Source organism: Podarcis raffonei, chromosome 4 (genome assembly GCF_027172205.1).
Source record: "Podarcis raffonei isolate rPodRaf1 chromosome 4, rPodRaf1.pri, whole genome shotgun sequence".
Classification (NCBI taxonomy): Eukaryota; Metazoa; Chordata; class Lepidosauria; order Squamata; family Lacertidae; genus Podarcis; species Podarcis raffonei.
In genome coordinates, this window is record NC_070605.1 from 84,592,745 (window position 1) to 84,612,805 (window position 20,061).

At 42.0% G+C, this 20,061-nt stretch overlaps 1 protein-coding gene across 8 annotated transcripts in view; it reads left to right on the forward strand.

Moving 5' to 3' along the window:
* NALCN (sodium leak channel, non-selective) overlaps nucleotides 1-20,061 on the forward strand; it is a 195,769-nt gene that overhangs the window by 145,031 nt on the left and 30,677 nt on the right. For 6 of the 8 annotated variants that reach the window (XM_053384465.1, XM_053384464.1, XM_053384466.1 and 3 more), the window contains 7 exons: nucleotides 9,024-9,160; nucleotides 10,249-10,390; nucleotides 11,491-11,577; nucleotides 14,288-14,361; nucleotides 18,064-18,165; nucleotides 18,545-18,614; nucleotides 19,339-19,430. In XM_053384465.1, coding sequence (XP_053240440.1) covers nucleotides 9,024-9,160; nucleotides 10,249-10,390; nucleotides 11,491-11,577; nucleotides 14,288-14,361; nucleotides 18,064-18,165; nucleotides 18,545-18,614; nucleotides 19,339-19,430 — 704 coding nt within the window. The remainder of the gene's footprint in view (nucleotides 1-9,023; nucleotides 9,161-10,248; nucleotides 10,391-11,490; nucleotides 11,578-14,287; nucleotides 14,362-18,063; nucleotides 18,166-18,544; nucleotides 18,615-19,338; nucleotides 19,431-20,061) is intronic. The other 2 variants (XM_053384467.1, XM_053384468.1) reach the window with 1 other exon arrangement.

Genomic DNA, 20,061 nt, shown 5'->3' on the forward strand with positions numbered 1-20,061 from the left:
AAGTAGAATGGTCTTGCAGTGCTGCAATTTGGAATGTGTGTTTGCTTTTTCATCTTTTCCCCCCCTCTCCTATTGCTCTCTTTCACCAGCATATAGCATTAAAATGCCCAAAACTAGGTAATAATAAGTTTATTTATCCTTGGAGATTTTACAGAAGTTTCAAGGTACATTTGCGGGAAGTGTCCAGAGTTTGTGCCGCATACGGATCTCATTCTCGGTTGCAATTCATTCATTGTAATGTATCCTGAGGTGAATGACTTTGGGATAACCCCATCTTTTTATATAATATTTCTTCTGTAGCACTGAGTATGTTCCGTGGGTGTATTTTTAAACATAATCACATAGCTGCTACCAAGCATGGCTATCTGGAGACTATACTTCAAGCAGTTTCAAATAGGAAATACCCAAAAAAGAAAGTGTCAAGGGGGGGGACAACTTTCCATTATATATTTGATCCTTGCAAATAGTATGTCTGTGTGTGTTTTAACAACTGGCAAGACTGATAGGTATCAGGCTTAGTTTAGTTAGCAAAAGAAAGCCACCGTGAATTCAAATATAGCTACACACAATGCAGTAATCTCATAAAATCCTCCCTCATACAGGTTATGTAGTATGAAGATTACAAAATTCACTCCATTGTAACGGTCCTTAGGCTAGTTAAATAGACAGTGAGGTGTGTAGCAATTTTTAGGATTGCAAAACTTTACAGAAACAATCTCTTAATCCCTAGTGAGTATCCAGGGTTGCAGTGAGTATTTCATGCATAGGTGCATAAAGATAAAGGTAAAGGACCCCTGACAGTTGAAGTTCAGTTGCGAACGACTCTGGGTCATCTCATTTTACTGGCCGAGGGAGCCGACATTTGTCCGCAGACAGTTTTTCCGGGTCATGTGGCCAGCATGAGTAAGCCACTTCTGGTGAAACCAGAACAGCTCACGGAAACGCCGTTTACCTTCCCGCCAGAGCAGTACCTATTTATCTACTTGCACTTTTGGCGTGGTTTTGAACTGCTAGGTTGGCAGGAGCTGGGACAGAGCAATGGGAGAAGAAGAAGAGTTTGGATTTGATATCCTGCTTTATCACTACCCGAAGGAGTCTCAAAGCAGCTAACATTCTCCTTTCCCTTCCTCCCCCACAACAAACACTCTGTGAGGTGAGTGGGGCTGAGAGACTTCAAAGAAGTGTGACTAGCCCAAGGTCACCCAGCAGCTGCACGTGGAGGAGCAGGGATGCAAACCCGGTTCACCAGATTACGAGTCTACCACTCTTAACCACTACACCACACTGGCTCTCATCCCGTCACAGGGATTCGAACTGCTGACCTTCTGATCAGCAAGCCCAAGAGGCTCAGTGTTTTAGACCACAGCGCCACCCGCGTCCCCCATAGCTCTGTTCAAATAGCAACAAACATAACTCAGACATTATTTATTTATTTATTTATTCATTCATTCATTCAATAATTAATTAATTAAATTTCTATATCACAATCAGGTCCCTGGCTCAATTCAGCTTGCAGCTATCCAGCCCTCCTCTGCCCCCTCTCTCCCTCAGCACAGAAAGAGCCTTAATTCCAGTAAAAGCATCATTTAACAAAGATATTTCTTTGCCAGTGACTCAAATTTAATGTAGAAAAAATATGAAATCATATTAGGAAGTATTGCCTCAAGCACTGGGGTTCTTAATGACCCCCTCCAGGATTAATACCTGCCTTACTCATGCACTTGCCACTTCGAGTCCTTGTTCTGAATAGTTAGACTTAAATTGCTATGTCAATATAAAGTAGTTATTTTGTTATTAAGTCATATATTTCTCCTTGTTCAACCTCCATAGAGATTTGGATCCTAAGACCAGTTAGGTGAAGAAAAAAATCCATCACCACTTTCCTCTCGCAGCCACTTGGACATTCTGAAAAGAAGGCGAGGGTTACTTAGAATCATAAAATCTTAGAAACTTAGAGTTGGAAGGGACCCTTGCAAACCATGAATCTCAGATGGCCAGCCAACCTCTGCTTAGAAACCTCTAAGTAAGGAGTGTCCACCACCTCTCGTGGGAGTCTGTTCCACTGCCAAACACCTCTGTCTGTCAGAAACTTTTTCTGAAAGTTTAGTCGGAATCTCCTTTCTTACAACTTGAAGTTCTACCCTCCAGAGCAGGAGAAAACAAGCCTGCTCCCTCCTCCATGTGACAGCCCTTAAGATATCTGAAGATGGCTATCATAACTCCTCTCAGTCTCCTCTTTTCCAGGCTAAACAAACGCAGCTCCTTCAAGCACTCCTCATAAGGCTTCGTTTCCAGACCCTTGGTCATCTTGGTCTCCCTCCTCTGCACACATCCCAAATTGTCAACATCCTTCTTAAAGTGTGGTGTCATTATCTCTCAGACCAAGGGGGCCGCAAGGGCTAAAGGGGGAGGGTGTCAAATGTTGCTGACCACCCTGATCCAGGGTGCTCATATGCCTCTCCCACTAGCCAAAGTTCCTGAGGCACCTGTTGCTATTTTTCCCTTGTTACGCGCATCCTGAGATACAGGGTTGTTTTTAAACTGAACTCCCTCAAATTACACACATACATAAGGGCATTGAAACAGTAAACGTCAACTCATTTAGAGTATACACAGAGTGCAAAGGGAAAAATTATTGGTGGTGGGAAGTGATAGATAGATAGATAGATAGATAGATAGATAGATGATAGATAGATAGATAGATAGATAGATAGATAGATAGATGATAGATTGATAGATATAGAATTGGGGTCAGTTTTGACTTCAGGTGCCATTGTGGGCTGGGAGGGTAGAACAGTTTGAGCATTTTCTATAAATGGAACGATGCGAAGGTTGAAGAAGGTGTGTGTCATGCAGAGGAAATATTACCCCAAAACGTGTTCGGAGTCACTAAGTGAAGTTAAATGCCTTGCTTTGCCCAGTAGGTAGCATTATCTCAGCACGGCGGAAGTTGAGATGTACTGCAGAATGGCTTTGAGTTTAGAATATTTTTTTAACATGTTATTAATCACTATGTTCTTTTCCACAAGATGTCTTTATGTAACCCCTTGCCTGTGCTCCTCTCTTTAGCTACAAGGCTCCAAAATAAATGTTAATTTCTCTCTCTCTCTTTTTTGCTCATATGAAAATCTGTCAACACCTTTCTATTATGCTGTCGCTTGGGATGTCTTCTGAACAGTGGCTCTCGTTCAGACACTTTGTGGTATCACATTTTTTGAAGGACAAGATTGCCCCATCTCTTAGGCTGCCACAGTGACTGTGTGATTCATCATCAACATCAAGTAGTGGGAAGAAAGCCCCCCAAAATGAGCCATTCATTCTAGGTTTAGCCATGACTTACTAAATTTTGATACAAGGTTGTGCAGATGACACAACCTTGATGGCAGAAAGTGAGGAGGAATTAAAGAACCTTTTATTGAGGGTGAAAGAGAGCGCAAAATATGGTCTGAAGCTCAACATCAAAAAAAACGAAGATCATGGCCACTGGTCCCATCACCTCCTGGCAAATAGATGGGGAAGAAATGGAGGCAGTGAGAGATTTTACTTTCTTGGGCTCCATGATCATTGCAGATGATGACAGCAGCCATGAAATTAAAAGACGCCTGCTCCTTAGGAGAAAAGTAATGACAAACCTAGACAGCATCTTAAAAAGCAGAGACATCACCTTGCCAACAAAGGTCCGTATAGTAAAAGCTATGGTTTTCCCAGTAGTGATGTATGGAAGTGAGAGGTGGACCATAAAGAAGGCTGGTCGCCGAAGAATTGATGCATTTGAATTATGGTGCTGGAGGAGACTCTTGAGAGTCCCATGGACTGCAAGAAGATCAAACCTATCTATTCTTAAGGAAATCAGCCCTGAGTGCTCACTGGAAGGACAGATCCTGAAACTGAGGCTCCAGTACTTTCGCCACCTCATGAGAAGAGAAAACTCCCTGGAAAAGACCCTGATGTTGGGGACGACAGAGGACGAGATGGTTGGATAGCGTTTTCGAAGCTACCAGCATGAGTTTGACCAAACTGCGGGAGGCAGTGGAAGACAGGAGTGCCTGACGTGCTCTGGTCCATGGGGTCACGAAGAGTCGGACACGACTAAACGACTAAACAACAACAACAACTAAATTTTAGCATGCAGCTATCTCTCACTCTCATCTTCTTTCAGAAGCCATCTTTATATTAGCATTCAAAAGCCCCTCTTCAACTATATATCCAGTCTACATAGTTCTGCACTACTCTAATGATGCACAATTCTATATTCTGTTTTTCCCTCAGGCTCTTTCTTTGTATGTCCGTGATTTACAGTCCTAACTCCCCAGTACACTTAATCCCATATTTCTGTGCCTTAAAGTGGCATTCAGAAGTCAATGGCCCAGTCCAAACAGTTCCTTCAGCTATATACACACTAAGATTTTTGACTCTTTGAGCAGCAGCCCTCAACAGCCATACTACAAATACCTGCTTTTCACATTTTTTTCGGCCTTGCCGTGTAATGTGCTGGACTCCTCTTCAAGACAGAAAAATGTCCAAAGCTCCCTTGCGCACATGGAGCTCCTAACCATTTTGGTTCCCTGGGTCCAGCTGCCACCATTGCAAATGGTTTCTATGTCCTCCTGCATTGCTAAGAGCCGCAGAGCTGTTGGGCTGCTACTACAATATGAATGTTAAACAGTGCAAACTTACCTTGTATTTGCCTTTTCGTAAAACTTTTTTGCCAAGCCTGTCTCCCTGCCCCACACTTCCACCTCAGCTGTTTACTGTATGGGTTTTCCCAGCTCCTTTCAAGTCATGTTCCTTTCTTCAGTGCATGCCAGATGTCTTCCCTCCCCCCCCCCATCCAAATACTACTGTGCAGTTTTTTTGGTTAAAAGAACCTTTTTGCCGCTGCTGCTTTATGATCTTCAAACCACCGCTCTGGTTTTGATTCTCGCAGGTGTTTGCAGCATCCCTTGATCTATTATCCAAGCCGTTCTCATTACGATGCTGCTTCCGCCCTCGGAATTCATTAGCAAAGATAAGGTTGAACATAATTGTGGCCCTTGCAATGCCCTTAAAGGACTCCTTTCCCTCAGCGCACTACACTATCATTAATCTGCACCCTTTGTTTATACTCAAACTCAAAAGTGTTTTCGGTGCATGGGGCCCTTTGTTTGCAGCAGCGATAGCTATTCGGAGGTCATTATCCTTCCACATGGGAGGCTGAGAGCGGGAGCAAGTGCCTGCCCTTCAGACACCCTCAAGCCCTTATCTGTGATTAGATGTTCTCCATCAGATGTCCTGGTGATTGTGCTGAAATCTAATTACAGTATATAGTTCAGTGGCTGCCCCACTTTCTCAAGTGATGGAAAGTTTTAGGGGGCAGCCTTTAGCTAGGTTAGGTTTCCTTCTGAGGTGGGGTTGCTGGAACCTTGGGGCATTTCTGGTGTTATGAGGAAAACACTACTCCTTTTCCCTTATGGGGTGCCCAAGAGCCCATATAGAGTCCTTTTGTAGGTTCTCTATCGGTAGGAGAAAATAACAGAGACCAACCAGAGAATATTGAGAAGCAAAGCAGGTAGTAAGCCTGATCTTTATTAAAGCTGTTGCAACAAGGTGCTCCCCCCCCCTCAGACACAGGAAGGGAGGGGGACCCTGAGCCATGCACGCAACCCCTTATATAGATATTTAAATTGCCTGCCCTGAAGTCCAATACCACCCCCAGAAACATCATACATACATCACAGAAGGGGTGTGGCCCAAGACCACCCCCTTAATACGTCAGAGAAGTCTGAGTGTGTTATTTCTTCCTGTCTGCCAGGTTACCTGATTGGATTACCTCGGTATCCTGGCCACTCTTTTGTTATGATAACTACTCAATTACTGAATCCAGGTCACAGGTTCACACCCTGTTCATATCTTAAATGTGCCCTTAAAACAGGATTTGAGATTTCCCATTTCCTTCGACCTTGCAGAGAAATATTTGAGGTCATTTTGGTAGAGAGAAAATGGTTTCAGGATTTTTCTGTGGGTTTCAGACATGTGGTTTACATATTTGTATGTGTTTGCTTGGTACATTTATGAACATCTATTTTCTATATATAAGACCTTAAAATTCTTATAACACTGGGATACCTGTTTTTATTTACAAACATGCATGGTGAGTGTGGGGAAGTGAGCAATCATTACCATAAAGGGCTCTGTTTTTAAATAACAAGTTGTCGTCCCCGAAGAAGATAGCTTCTGCATTTGGCCTGAGGGTGTGCTAAGACTTCCTTCCCCTTTATTAGCTACATTCTGCCAAACCAACCATTTCTTTCCAACCGATGTCCAAACACATGGGGTGTGTCTCTAGCTAGTTGCCACCAGCCATCAGTGCCTGTTTAAGGAAGGAGTTTTCCCATCAATGCCCACAGAGCAGTGGTTCCCCCTTACTAAGTACTGCGGACTCCTGGTTTTTCAAAAGTCAAGCCATAGAGCCCCTACTTTTGAAAAGAAAAGAAATAAGGTATTTCTGTGGTCATTTTTGTTATGTGAATGGTGCCATGGACCCCCTGGGTGGGTTACCCTTTCTTTAGGCTTCTGAGCACGATTGTCTAGGGACCTGTTTAGAGGCATTTCAGTAGGATTGTCTGGGGAACCTGCTTAGTGGTGTAGTAACCGCTGTGGGTTAAACCACAGAGCCTAGGGCTTGCCGATCAGAAGGTCGGCGGTTCGAATCCCCGTGACGGGGTGAGCTCCCGTTGCTCGGTCCCTGCTCCTGCCAACCTAGCAGTTCGAAAGCACATCAAAGTGCAAGTAGATAAATAGGTACCGCTCCGGTGGGAAGGTAAATGGCATTTCCATGTGCTGCTTTTGCCAGAAGTGGCTTAGTCATGCTGGCCACTTGACCCAGAAGCTGTACGCCGGCTCCCTCAGCCAATAAAGCGAGATGAGCTCCGCAATCCCAGAGTCATCCACGACTGGACCTAATGGTCAGGGGTCCCTTTACCTTTACCTAATCTAATAGCAAAGGACCCACTCTTCTTTTCTAGTCTTCTTCTGCATGTGCTGTTTTGTCTTTTACCTTCTTCCAACCCCATTTTCTTCCCCAAATATACTCCAGGATTAGCTGGTATAGCAATTACTTTGTCCTTGAGTGGCAGAAGTTGAAATTCTGAGCCACCTATATTGCCTTCAATTTTATTAGCAGGGAGTGGCATTTCCCTAAGGATCAGCAAGGAATTCCAATGTTAGATTGCTTGGTCTGCTAAGAATTTAGTGACTTCTCTCTACATGAGGACTGTCTTTGGAGACAAACCTAATTTAGTCCTGCTATTATTCTTATTCTTATTAAACTGCCCTACACCCAAAGATCACAGGGCACTTTACAATATAAAAACACAACAAGACATACCATAAAAACAAACAAACAAAATACCCTCCAGTTTAAAAGTCTGGTTTTTTTTTAATTTAAAATTAAAATTGAACTGATTGTTTAATTAGCTAAAGGACTTGGAGAAGAGGGATGTTTTTTCCTGGTGCCTAAAGATACGTAACAAAGGCGCCCAGGCAAGCTTCCCTGGGGATAGCATTCCACAAGCAGGTAACTACCACTGAAAATACCTGTTAAGTTGTGGGTGAACATATCAGACAACACAGCGATTCTTCCAAAGCAGCTCTTTATTTGTAAGCTGGAACAGAACTGAACAGCAAACAGCTCAGCCTGCCTGCTTTTATAGGCAGCCGGCTGTCAACATTGTAGCAACAACAACCCAGGGTTACCCCCCTAAAATAACTGACGTGGACCTGAGTGAAAACTACATACACAATACTCCTGGTGGCCAGGGTGAGAACTTCAATACATAGCACCACCTGTTCTTATGTTGCCACCCTTCAGACCTCTTGCGGAGGAGGCACACGAAGAATAAAATACGGTTTGCTGAGCATCTATATTGTGCAGTCAGACAATTATCTTTTCTCATTGGCTAAGTATGTGATACATACCAGTGTTTTTCAACCTGTGGGCCAGAATTGGGCCATGGACAGTTTTCCACAGGGTGCTTGTATAAGAAATTGAAAGACTATTATAGCTCACTCCTGATGTGGCCAAAGACACCTTGTGGCAAACCATCGCCAAATCTGCCACCAGGATTAGTGAATAGTTAAGCCAAAGGTGAGTTGAAGTTTACTTGGGTGAAATAAGAAATAATATATTTACCCCTGTGTATTAATAATGATCTGAGATTATGTCAGACAACCATCAAGCCCTGCATTGATCTACTTTGTTGGCAATATGCAAGCTTGGCCATTCCACTGATACTTGCCAGAACGGACTTTATTGTGAATAAAGCAATTTAAAAATATTCATAGTTCATTATACACTGCTTGCATAACTATGTTTTTATAACTTGGGAAGTAATATCCTGCCATCAGATGGTAGCTGTTCTTACATTCCCATATATAAAACTATGAATAACCTTGTAAGTACTATAAATATTTAAACAAATTCCACATTAATAAAGCTTTAAGAAAAATTTTGCTTGGGCATCTCAAGTAATGGTTATATAATAGGCAAACTTGCAGTTAAAATGCAAGAAACTGACAGCTGGTAAAGACCTAATGTCCAAAATCCACCTGACAGTGTAATGGTGGGTCACTGTATGAAGTCAGTTTGGACTTGTGGGTCACCGTGCCAAAAGAATTGGGAACCACTGATATATACAACATTTCACTTATCTACAACTGACAGGTCTAATAAGAGGGAGGGAAGTATGTTTTCCTTGTAGAGTGTGAGAGAACTGTGAAAAACTACACAAAGGAAATACAAATATTTACTGCAACACTCTTTGCATTTTAAATCTTTCAAGAAAAGGACTTTTTGCAGTTTTAACTGTGCTTCTAGTTCTGAAACGCTAAGAAATTAATGTCAAAACAGAAGGCGCAACTGTAGTTCTTTACTGCCACCTTGTGTTTCTTCAGTTGATTGCATTTGCTGCTCTTTGGGCGGGAGGGAAGCAAGACTTTGTTCCTGGTTTATTTAATCTTGCTTATGTGTGTGTGTTTTTATTTAGCTGAAGCAAAGTGAGGCAAATGCAGATACCAAGGAAAAGCTCCCACTGCGTCTGCGGATCTTTGAAAAATTCCCTAACAGACCTCAAATGGTAAAAATCTCCAAGCTCCCTTCGGATTTTACAGTCCCCAAAATAAGGTAGTTTCGCTTTTCAGCTCTCTTTAAGTGCTTGGCAATGTGAAAAGTGTTTTAAGATAGGTTCGAAGTTTTCTTTAGATTCTCTTCTCCAATGTGTGGGTTTTTTTATTTTAAAAAAAAAGTGAAATCGATCCCATTCCACAAGGCCAAATTAAGGTGGTTTGGGGCCAATCACCAAAAATGAGTACAAAATGGCTGCAAAACACTTAATACTTGAATCACAGACATCACATTTTGGTCCCTTTAACCATACTGATGTGTCTTGTTTCTTTAGTTCTCTCTCCTAAGCACATACACATATATTTTGCCTGTACTCATTTTCTTCCTTTTCCCCTTTTTGCTTGCTTGCCCACTACCAGTGCATTATCTGTACCGTGAACCAACCTAGAAAGGGTATCTGTTTTGTTTCTGAAGGAGTGAAGAGTCTTCCAATTGACAAGAAAGCTATGGCTTTGTGACAGGCTTAAACATTCTGCTTTATATGATTAGAATGTTAGGAAAGACGTAATTGAAATATATTTTGTAAACCGCTTTGGGATTTGTTTTTCACAATCAAGCGGCATATAAATTTTATGAAATAAATAAATAAATGGAGGGCGTTAGCTATGATTCTGTCCCATTAGAACAAGCAAATGGAAAACCAGAATCTGGCTGATGCAAAGTATGGTCTAACAAAACCCTTTTTTATAAACGTGTTCTTTGAATTCCTGCTGAAATGTCTTTTTTTTTCTTGAGAAAGGATGTTTTCTATGGATTATATCAGAGGTTTTAAAACTTGGAATTTAGCACATAGCAGAATCAGACAGAGAGGTAAAGTGCAAAACAAATGATAAATATTTAAAGGAAAGCACGGTTAAAGAAGAACATAAGGTTTTTTTAGACAGTCGTGTAGCTACATACAAATTTAATGTTACTTCAGTGATCAAATCAAAATCCATTATGTATAATATGCCTTGTAGAGTTTTCATTTTATCTTTTGTACTAGCATATGGACTATTCAGGATTTTTTTCAGATACTATCAAATTATAAATAAAGTGAATCAGAAGCTTTGCCTCAAAGCCTTCTCTCTCCTTTTTTTACTCTTAAGGGAAAGCTTTATGAAGCAATTTATTGATCGACAGCAGCAAGACACAACTTGTTTACTGAGAAGGCTTCCATCAGCTTCCTCCTCCTCATGTGACCATTCTAAAAGGTTGGCAATTGAAGACAACAAATACATCGACCAGAAGGTAAACAGCAATATATGCGTCATCCATATCTATCATAAACTAAAGTTGTACAAGCACATAGAACCTCGATTGTCCAACGTCACAGACAGATTTTGTAATTATGACCCTAGACTTTTGATTGATGCTAATTTGGGGTTTCCTTTGAAAGCTCTGTAACGATTCTGAATATTAACAACTCCATGAGGACATCCCAGTGTAGGGAAGAGATGGGTATCTGGTGTTGTGTCCACACAAACCAACCCATGCAGCAGTCTCCTATCAACACATTTTGCAAGCAAATAGTTATGTTCCATACATTGATGTCATACAGGACCTGAAGAACAGGGGGGGGGAATAGCACACCTGGCCAAATGCTGTCTAGGTGATTGCAGTACCATGCCAAGGAGCACAGATTCCCTATGCATAGGTTGAGTCTCTAGTCAGATAGATGTGGGAGAGATTTTTGCTCAATGCCTTTGTTGCCAGACAAAGTTGGGCAGTGTGTGGGCTGACTCAGTGTAAGATGGTTTTGTATACTCAGTGAGAAATTTGCCCATGTGGGTAGAACATTAGGTTGCATTTTGCTACTGATTCTGGCTTTCTATAGTTACCATTACCATAGCAACCTCCCGTTTAAATGCACCAACATTCTCCAAAATCTCTCCCCTCTAACACAGATTTGAAATAATAACTTTAAAAAAAACCTGAATATTTGACTGTGTGCACAGTAGAACAAACAAGCATGAGCTGTGGGAGATGTTAATTAAACACACAACACTGAAATCAACCACAAAAATTATGCTGACAGCTGTAGCTTCCTTTGTGCATGCTATCTATATTTCCTCCAACGTGAATCAGAGAACCTAGAAAATAATAAAGGAGAGCTGTTTAGGAGTTGAACAAAAGCAGGTTTCTAACTATGGTGGGCCTAGGGCCTTTTGGAGAATCGTGCCCCCTTTCTTTATTCCAACATCTCACAAGTTTTCATTTTCTCCAAAATGAATGCACAGAGGTGCTGCAGACGTTTTTGCCCAAAAGTTTCTCTTTATCCAAAGTTCTCATAGTTTTCTTCCCTCTAGTTCAGTCCGCCGAGCCTCTTTCTCTCTTTACTCTGTCCAAAGTTGCATGACAGGCAAGCTGACATCATGATTACAGGGATCTCCAGCCTTTTCAGGATGCTGTTGTCCTTTCTGGAAGACCGCTGGAAGGTAGCTCACCTCCTGTTTATTTAAGATAGCCATCAATAGCTTTAAGCAGTTAAGCGGAGCTAACATTCACTCAGTCATTCAGTTTGTGACTGATTACATTAAAAATAGTAATATTATATGGATAATAGAAGCATAAGTGTAATGAATACATAGGTATATAAGACTTACTGTGCAACATAATGTCTGAATTAGTATGGTACATGCCAGGGGGAAATCAGCTGATTACTCCATTTGATTTCATTCATGATCCTTACTTTTGTTTTGTTATTCATTCACTAAAATTGCATTCAGTCAGTAATTCATTCATTCCTCTCCTATCAATTTCATTATTTCCATTTATTTCCATTTTGTTTTCTTAACCATTACTTCAGCTGCTATCTATGGTTGCAGCAGCTTCCATTGGTTTTATCGAAAACATGCTGGACATTACATTTTTCCATTCTTGGGGGCAGCCTGAGAAAAGTAGTTGCCATTTAAAAAAACAACACAGTGCACCATTTGTGGCTGCCATTCTTGCGCATTGCTGCTGTTGGCCAAATACAATGCATAGTTTGGCATTGTCACACTCACGAATGGAACCAGTCTAACATGAATGAATATAATTAGGTGAGATGATCCATGCCACACAAAAGCAGAAGCCCCTGCTAAGGTTTTCAGAAATCCTCCAATAACTTCTTGAACAACTCCAAAGGCATCTGACACCAGTGAGAGCTGTTTTATGTCATCCAGTGATGACATAAATCATCAGAAATCCTCCAATAACTTCTTGAACAACTCCAAAGGCATCTGACACCAGTGAGAGCTGTTTTATGTCACCAGTGAGAGCTGTTTTATGTCATACAGTGATGTGCTACTCTGTAAAGGTAAAGGGACCCTTGATCATTAGGTCCAGTCGTGACCGACTCTGGGGTTGTGGCGCTCATCTCGCTTTATTGGCCAAGGAAGCTGGCGTACAGCTTCCGGGTCATGTGGCCAGCATGACTAAGGCGCTTCTGGGGAACCAGAGCAGCGCACGGAAACACCGTTTACCTTCCCTCAGGAGCGGTACCTATTTATCTACTTGCACTTTGATGTGCGTTCAAACTGCTAGGTTGGCAGAAGCAGGGACCGAGCAACGGGAGCTCACCCTGCCGCGGGGATTCGAACCGCCAACCTTCTGATCGGCAAGTCCTAGGCTCTGTGGTTTAACCCACAGTGCCACCCGCATCCCTTGTGCTACTCTGTACGAACACACAAACTGCTAACCATGTTCTAAGCATGAGTTTAACATTACGCCAGCCACCACTGTGAATTCCTGTGCTACTTGGGAGAAGTCCTCGTCGGGGCAGAGTGATACTGCCCCAGTTTGGGTTTTCTGCACAATCCCGTTGGGGGTATTCCGTCTAAATTACCAGCTTGAGGTAAGGAAAATATCAACCCGGATGCAACATAAGCAGCTGTATCCTTGGGTTGTGTGTACTGGTGATCAGCCACAGCTTTGCGCAGACCAAACTACAGTCTCATATTGACATGAATGACTAAACAACAGAGTGGTATTGATAGTGTTGACATTTATATTTTAAATGTCTCTCTGCAAGGGTAGATGGAAATGGCACATAAGCATGTGCCTAGATCCAGACATGCCACTATACAAATAAAAGGGCTCCCACTGGGAAATGGGGGGGCACAGCACCATCTCACCCTTCCCTTTCTAGTCCCCCACACCAATCCTACGCTGTTCTCCCAATTCTTTGGAGCAGCTTTAGAGAGGAAGGCTCTGCAAACATTGCCACCCCTCTTCTTCTGGTGGAGAATTACATGAGTGGAACTTTGCACACCACAAATCTGGACAGAAACCATAATATGTCAAGTGATATTTGAATGGACTACTATGTTCTCCAGATGCGTTTGCATTTTTCACATTGGTTTAAAGTAAGCTTGTATTCTTCATCCTTATATTCTAGCTTTCAATTGTGATGTTTTCAGACAGAGATTTTCTGAAAACGTCTTTGTCATCTGCAACATCTGGGTTGTTGTCAAATGAGTTGGCTTGCCATCCACATGGCAGATGTGTTTTTGCCTTTCCTTTTTACTAAAAACCATCTGTGTTGCTTTAAGCAGTTTTATGATCCTGGTAATTTTTTGCAGATCTTCTTTCATTATCATTTTTTTTTTTTTAGTAATAGTAGTTAGATTCTGTGGCCGTAGAATTGGATTTAGTGCATTGTACTTTTTTAAAATAGGAAAGCTCTAATATCACCAAATAGAAACAGACCTTGCAACTTCTGATCTAAGTTAGAATGAAACTTTCTTATGCAACTCTTAAGAAATATTTGCATGTATGTATCCGGGTGCATTTTGCCATTCAAAGTCTCAATTAAAAAGCCTGCTGTGTTTTCAGATAATGCATACGAAGCTGATAGAGTCTTTTTTGCAAGGCAAGTGTTGAAATGTAAAACAGTTAAGCCAGCTAAAATGATCTGGGTAATCTGTGAGGAGTGATAGATATTCACAATATACCTTTATTTTTCACATAACTGTATCCCTAAAACTGTTGGTCCAAAATTATAAGGTAGGACTCCATAGGAGGTGCAAATTCCAAATAAGTAAAGGTACCTTGTTCACCATAGCAGGACATTTGACATCACAAAATGAACTGCTCAATAGATCAGTATTCTGGCCCATGACAAGATACACAATTGGTAAAGCTGCTTTTCCTTTCATTTCACAGCTCCGCAAATCTGTTTTCAGCATTAGAGCAAGAAACCTTCTGGAAAAGGAGACTGCAATCAACAAAATTCTTAGGTAATGATGATTTGATGCTTCCCTTAATTTGATTACTTGAACCATCTTGAATAGTTTTCCCAGTCCAATTCTTTTCTCTCTCTTTTTCTGTCTCTCTGCATGTAACAAGTAAAAGTTTGGTATTTCCTAAAAGCTTTGATGCAATTAAAACCCCCACCCAGACATCTGATTTGGAATCAGTCAATTGGATGAATTTAATCTCTGGACATCCAGTAATCATTAGGAGTATGATGCGACCTCCCCACCTTTCACGAGCCTGCTCTGCCTTTCCCGTCCTCCAAATCTAACCCACAGAGACCTTGAGGAAGGCATGCCCAAATCACTAGATCACAGCACAACAACCCAAGACCTTAGACATCTCTCCATCTAGGGAATGTCCCTCTCCACTCTCCCTGGGAAAGGGCATGCTTGCCCAGGAACAAAAATTGGGATAATGATCCAGATTTTCAATACCTTCCCTTACAAATTTCAAAGTCTGCTGAAAAATATAGTGCTCAGAAGAAAACCAACATCATAATTCTTTAACAGTTTCTAGCTATTAGAGAGGTAAAAGATAAAGTGCCTGTTCATTTATTTGTCACTATACATAGAAGCCACAATATGTTCTAGACAACGCTCCTCTTAACATTTTTACTGTGCTCAACATGAACTGCACATCTTACACACAAGTTCTGTTTTCAGTTATTACCTGATTTTTTTAAAAAAAAATAGAAGCACCTATGTTCTGTCTGCAATGACGTTTGGGAAACAACATTATTGCCTTGCTGGAATTATATATTCAGTTTTGGCAGTCTGTTGGTATTTGAAACAGCTGCTCAGCTGGTCCTATAAATATTCTTCGAAATTGAATGACCTTTTCTGCTCGCCGGGATGTTAACAGCCAAGGGATAATGTATCTTTGGAAATATTTAACAGATAGCCAGATAGTTTCACTGTGTCAAAGATAAGAGAATGTTATTCAGAAATCCAATGCATTGTTAAGTGCATTACAATGAAAAACAATGTACTACAATGCTTCTATGCCCACTTAAGCTTCACAAGATGATTGTGTCCTTCCTTGACAACATGTGTGGCACCATCTAGTATGATAGCTCATCCTTGGACACCTTCTCTATAAAGAGCAGTGTGAAACAGGGCTGTGTTCTTGCCCCAACTATATTTGGCATATTCTTCTCCCTGTTGCTCTCATATGCCTTCAGCTGAAGACAGTGTGTACTTTTATTCAAGGAGCGATGGGGGTCTGCTCAAACAGGCACATCTCCACACCAAGACAAAAGTGTGGCAGGTCCTTATCTGAGAGATGTTGTTTGCAGTTGATGCAGCCTTGACAGTGCACTCCGAGGAAACTCTACAGAGACTCATCAGCCATTTTGCCCAAGCCTGCGTGGAGTTTGGCCTTACCACCAGCCTGACAAAGACCAACATCCTGGGTCAGGACATCATCAGCACTCAACACATCAGCATTGGTGACCACCCTCTTGAGGTGGTAGATGCTTTTGTCTACCTGGGTTCCACCATAACCAGCAACTTCTCCTTCGATGCTGAGCTGGACCAGTGTATTGGCAAGGCAGCTACAGCAATAGCTCACCTCTCTGAAAGGGTATGGGAGAATGTGATGCTAACGTTCAGTGCCAAGATGAAGGTCTACCAGGCTTGTGTATTGAACACTCTGCTTTATGGAAGTGAGTCATGGGCAACGCCTTCCACATGTCAGGAAGATTTGGAGCATCACATGACAAAACAAAACAGAGTCTCAAACAAAGTTGTGCTCTCCCAAGCTCTCACATTCCCAGCACGTTCACACTCCTATCTCAGTGACACCTACGCTGGCTTGGTGATGTCCACAGAATGGAAGATGGCAGGATCCCCAAGGGGAGCTGGCTTCAGGCATCAGGCTCATTGGCAGACCAACTCTGTGTTACAAAGATGTCTGCAAAAGTGACATAAAGGCTGGCAACATCAAGCCCACGGTGTGGGAATCCAGTGCAGGGAGATTGGCAGTTAGGTTGTGCATCTGTACAAGTGACAAGAAGAGGAATGACCGCTGGGAAGAGCGCAGAGAGAAGAAATACCATGGTACATCTGCAGCAGCACAACCGGACACCTTCATCTGCTCCAGCTGTTACTAAACATGTCTCTCCCATATCTGTCTCTACAACCACAGCAGGCTCTGTAACCTTCCAACAATTTGACTTCATCCCCAAAGGTCCATTTCTCCATTGTCTCCCGAAACAGATGGATGCCAAAAGGATTATTATTTTATTCAAATACCGCCTTTCCCCCACAACTGGAACTCGCGGCAGCTCACATAAATGAAAACAAACATGGATAAAACACAGATAGCTAAAAACTTATCAAAGATACACCTACTCAGAAATAGGAGCCACTGAGTTCAGAGGGGTAGGATTGCTGCCTTAAACTACACTGTATTACTAGTCTTCTAGTGATTCTAACAATACAATCTTACTAAACCACTTTTCTGCTTACAAAAATATTTAGGGAGGGGGGGAAACTTCAGTTAAAAGTGTTTCCTTAATAGAAAAGAAGTCTTTGAAAATTAAGTATTTTAACAAAAGCCAACACTTGTAACAATACGTATGGAGTTCAGAAGTAGAACAAGCAATAGCACCAGAGTTTGAAGGGGAATCAGGGAGTGAGCAAGTTGAAACAAGGAGAGATGGATGGGAAGGCAAGGAGAGAACAAGAGGTCATGTAATTGTTCTGTATTAAACACTCTGATGAAAGCACACCGTTTAGGAGTTGATTAGACAAAGAGTTCCAACATGAGGTATCTCTGAAATATTTACCGTATAGGACGCACCCGACCATAGGATGCACCTTGTTTTAGAAGGGGAGAACAAGAAAAAAAAATTCTCTCCCTCTCTGCGCAGCGCCCCTTCAGTGAAGCGGCAGGAGAAACGGAGCCCCTTCCATTTTTCCTCCTGCTTCGCTGAAGGGCCGCCGTGCAGAGAGGGAAAGCTGCACAGCGCCTCTCCAGCAAAGCCAGGAGAGCAAGAGGGATCGGTGTGCACCGACCCCTCTCGCTCACCAGGCTTCAGCGAAAGCAACGCGAAGCCTCCGGAGCGTGGCGGGAGCGCTCCCACTGCGCTTCAGCGGTTTCGCATTGCTATCGCTGAAGCCATGGAGCCTGCATTCGCTCCATAAGACGCACACACATTTCCCCTTAATTTTTTTTTGGGGGGAGTGCGTCTTATAGAGCGAAAAATACGGTGATTTATCCCTATTGAAAATGAAGAAAAACAAATTCCGGACATGAAACACATACACACATAGGAGGGGACTGAGACCAGATTACCTGGCGACTTCTTTCTTCCCTCTCCATGAAGCCATTCATCAAACTGGGAGGCTGGTGTTCTCCTGTCTAATAGCCATGTCTCTGTCCCTCTGGTCCTGTAGCCCTGACCGAAGCAGGAAGAGCTTTTAGGCCAAACTTCTACGTGTGAGGAGGATAGGGGCAGATGACAACCATATTATACGACTTGTTGTTCTGAGTAATGGCTTGTGCATGTGTGGCTGAGAAAAAGAAAGGAGTGGAAGAGGAATGTTTTGAGGGTTTTGTGTTTTTTTGCCAATCTCCTCCTGCAGGGCTGTGAATTATGTCCTTTAAAAAAAAAACTACTGAGTTCTTTAGTTGCCGTACAATTTTATTTTTACCTACCACAGTGCTGCTCATTTCCCTAGGGCCTGTACACGCCAGCGCATGTTGAGTGGATCCTTTGAGGGGCAGCCTGCGAAAGAAAGATCAATTCTTAGTGTCCAGCATCATATACGTCAAGAACGCAGGTAAAGACCGTTGTAGCATTTTACAATATGGTGGATTATATCAGACAGATGAAAATGAAAACCAAGCTCCATAAATAACTAATCTCCATATTTCTTTGACAATAACAATGATAAATCAGTGTGACGTACAAAGGGGAGAAAATGCTTTTTATTTCAAATGTAGTTAGCTTCCGTGACATTCAGAACATCCATTTTAAAAATCAAAAGAAAAAAGTAGCTGATAGTAGATTAGACTAGGCTGAAAATTTACAAGCTTTTGATGCAACCAAAGAAAAATTGATTGCAAGGGACACTGTCTTGATGCACTATAATAGTAATCACGTAAGGATCGGCACTTGATCTCAGTTATCTGTCACCCTAAAGAGTGTTATTTTCTCAGGTCACTAAGACATGGCTCCAACAGTCAGCGAATCAGCAGAGGAAAATCGCTTGAAACTCTAACGCAAGATGTAAGTCAAAATAAAATTAAGAATGGAGTGGAATTTAAAATATCTTGGAGAAAAACAATTGTCATAACAAATCACAAATTCTACAATAACGATTTTGTAACACTGTAATATTAGTGTTCCTTTTTAGTGCATTACCGTATTTTTCGCTCCATAAGACGCACCAGACCACAAGACGCACCTAGTTTTTGGAGGAGGAAAACAAGAAAAAAAATTCTGAATCTCAGAAGCCAGAACAGGAAGAGGGATCACTGTGCAGTGAAAGCAGCAATCCCTCTTGCTGTTCTGGCTTCTGGGATAGCTGCGCAGCCTGCATTCGCTCCATAAGATGCACACACATTTCCCCTTACTTTTTAGGAGGGAAAAAGTGAGTCTTATAGAACAAAAAATACGGTAATTTGTGAACTGATGAAGCCTAGCACTTGCAAGTCCCATTGATATGTATGGTAGAGGTTTATGCCTACCACTTCCATTGAAATCAATGGGATGTAAAGATGCTTAATTTTGGCTGGACAAGCTCTGCTTAATATGTATAATAGTGGAGTATCTACATAATTACTAATCAAGCTGTGAATTTTCTCAAAAACTGAATAAGAAACTCTTCTCATAGTACTGTAGTTTTTGAAAATAAAATAAAAGCTACATGCAGTTACCCGCATTGCCGTGCTTTGTTCTTGTGTGGTAAAATACAGAACTGTTTTGTTTTTTTAAATGCTTCTTCTTCTAGCATTCTAACACAGTGAGGTACAGAAATGCACAGAGAGAAGACAGTGAGATAAAAATGATCCAAGAAAAGAAGGAACAGGCAGAAATGAAAAGGTACTTAGGAAATTTAAATTTCTACCACTTTCTTAAATTGAATATATTTACTAGGACCGTACCCCAGTTTCTTCATAAATTAATAATCTGAGTGGTTGAGGTCATAATCCTAACCCCTGGCTGGTAGTGGTGAGGCCTGATAGAGGGGCACAGCCAGGGGCACTTGCACCAACCAGGCCAGAAGACAGAATTAGAAGTGAAATGCCCCTTCATTACACCAGCTCCCAGACACCAGCTTCACCCAGAGGTGAAGAATCCAATTTTGGGCTCGTTTCCAGCTCATAGCGGCAGCAGATTTGGCAAAGGATCCACTGGCTCTTGTGCTGGCCCAGCCCCACCCATGAAACACCCCATTTCAGCCATAACATCTGCCCACCTACCTTTTAAGCAGGTGCATTAGGTTGCTGCTTATTGGTGGAGCTTCCTCCACCCCCACCATGCTGGCATTTGGCAGAGCTGAACAGGGATGGGTGGAAGGACATATCCACCCCATTCAGACTTTTGCATGACAGATCGGATATTTGGATTATTCTGCCAGTTGATTAACAAATTTGCTTAGGGCCAAAAACAGTATTTCAGAAGAATGCTTTTAGATGATGCACCCAACAGTCACAGCTGGCATTAGATGTAT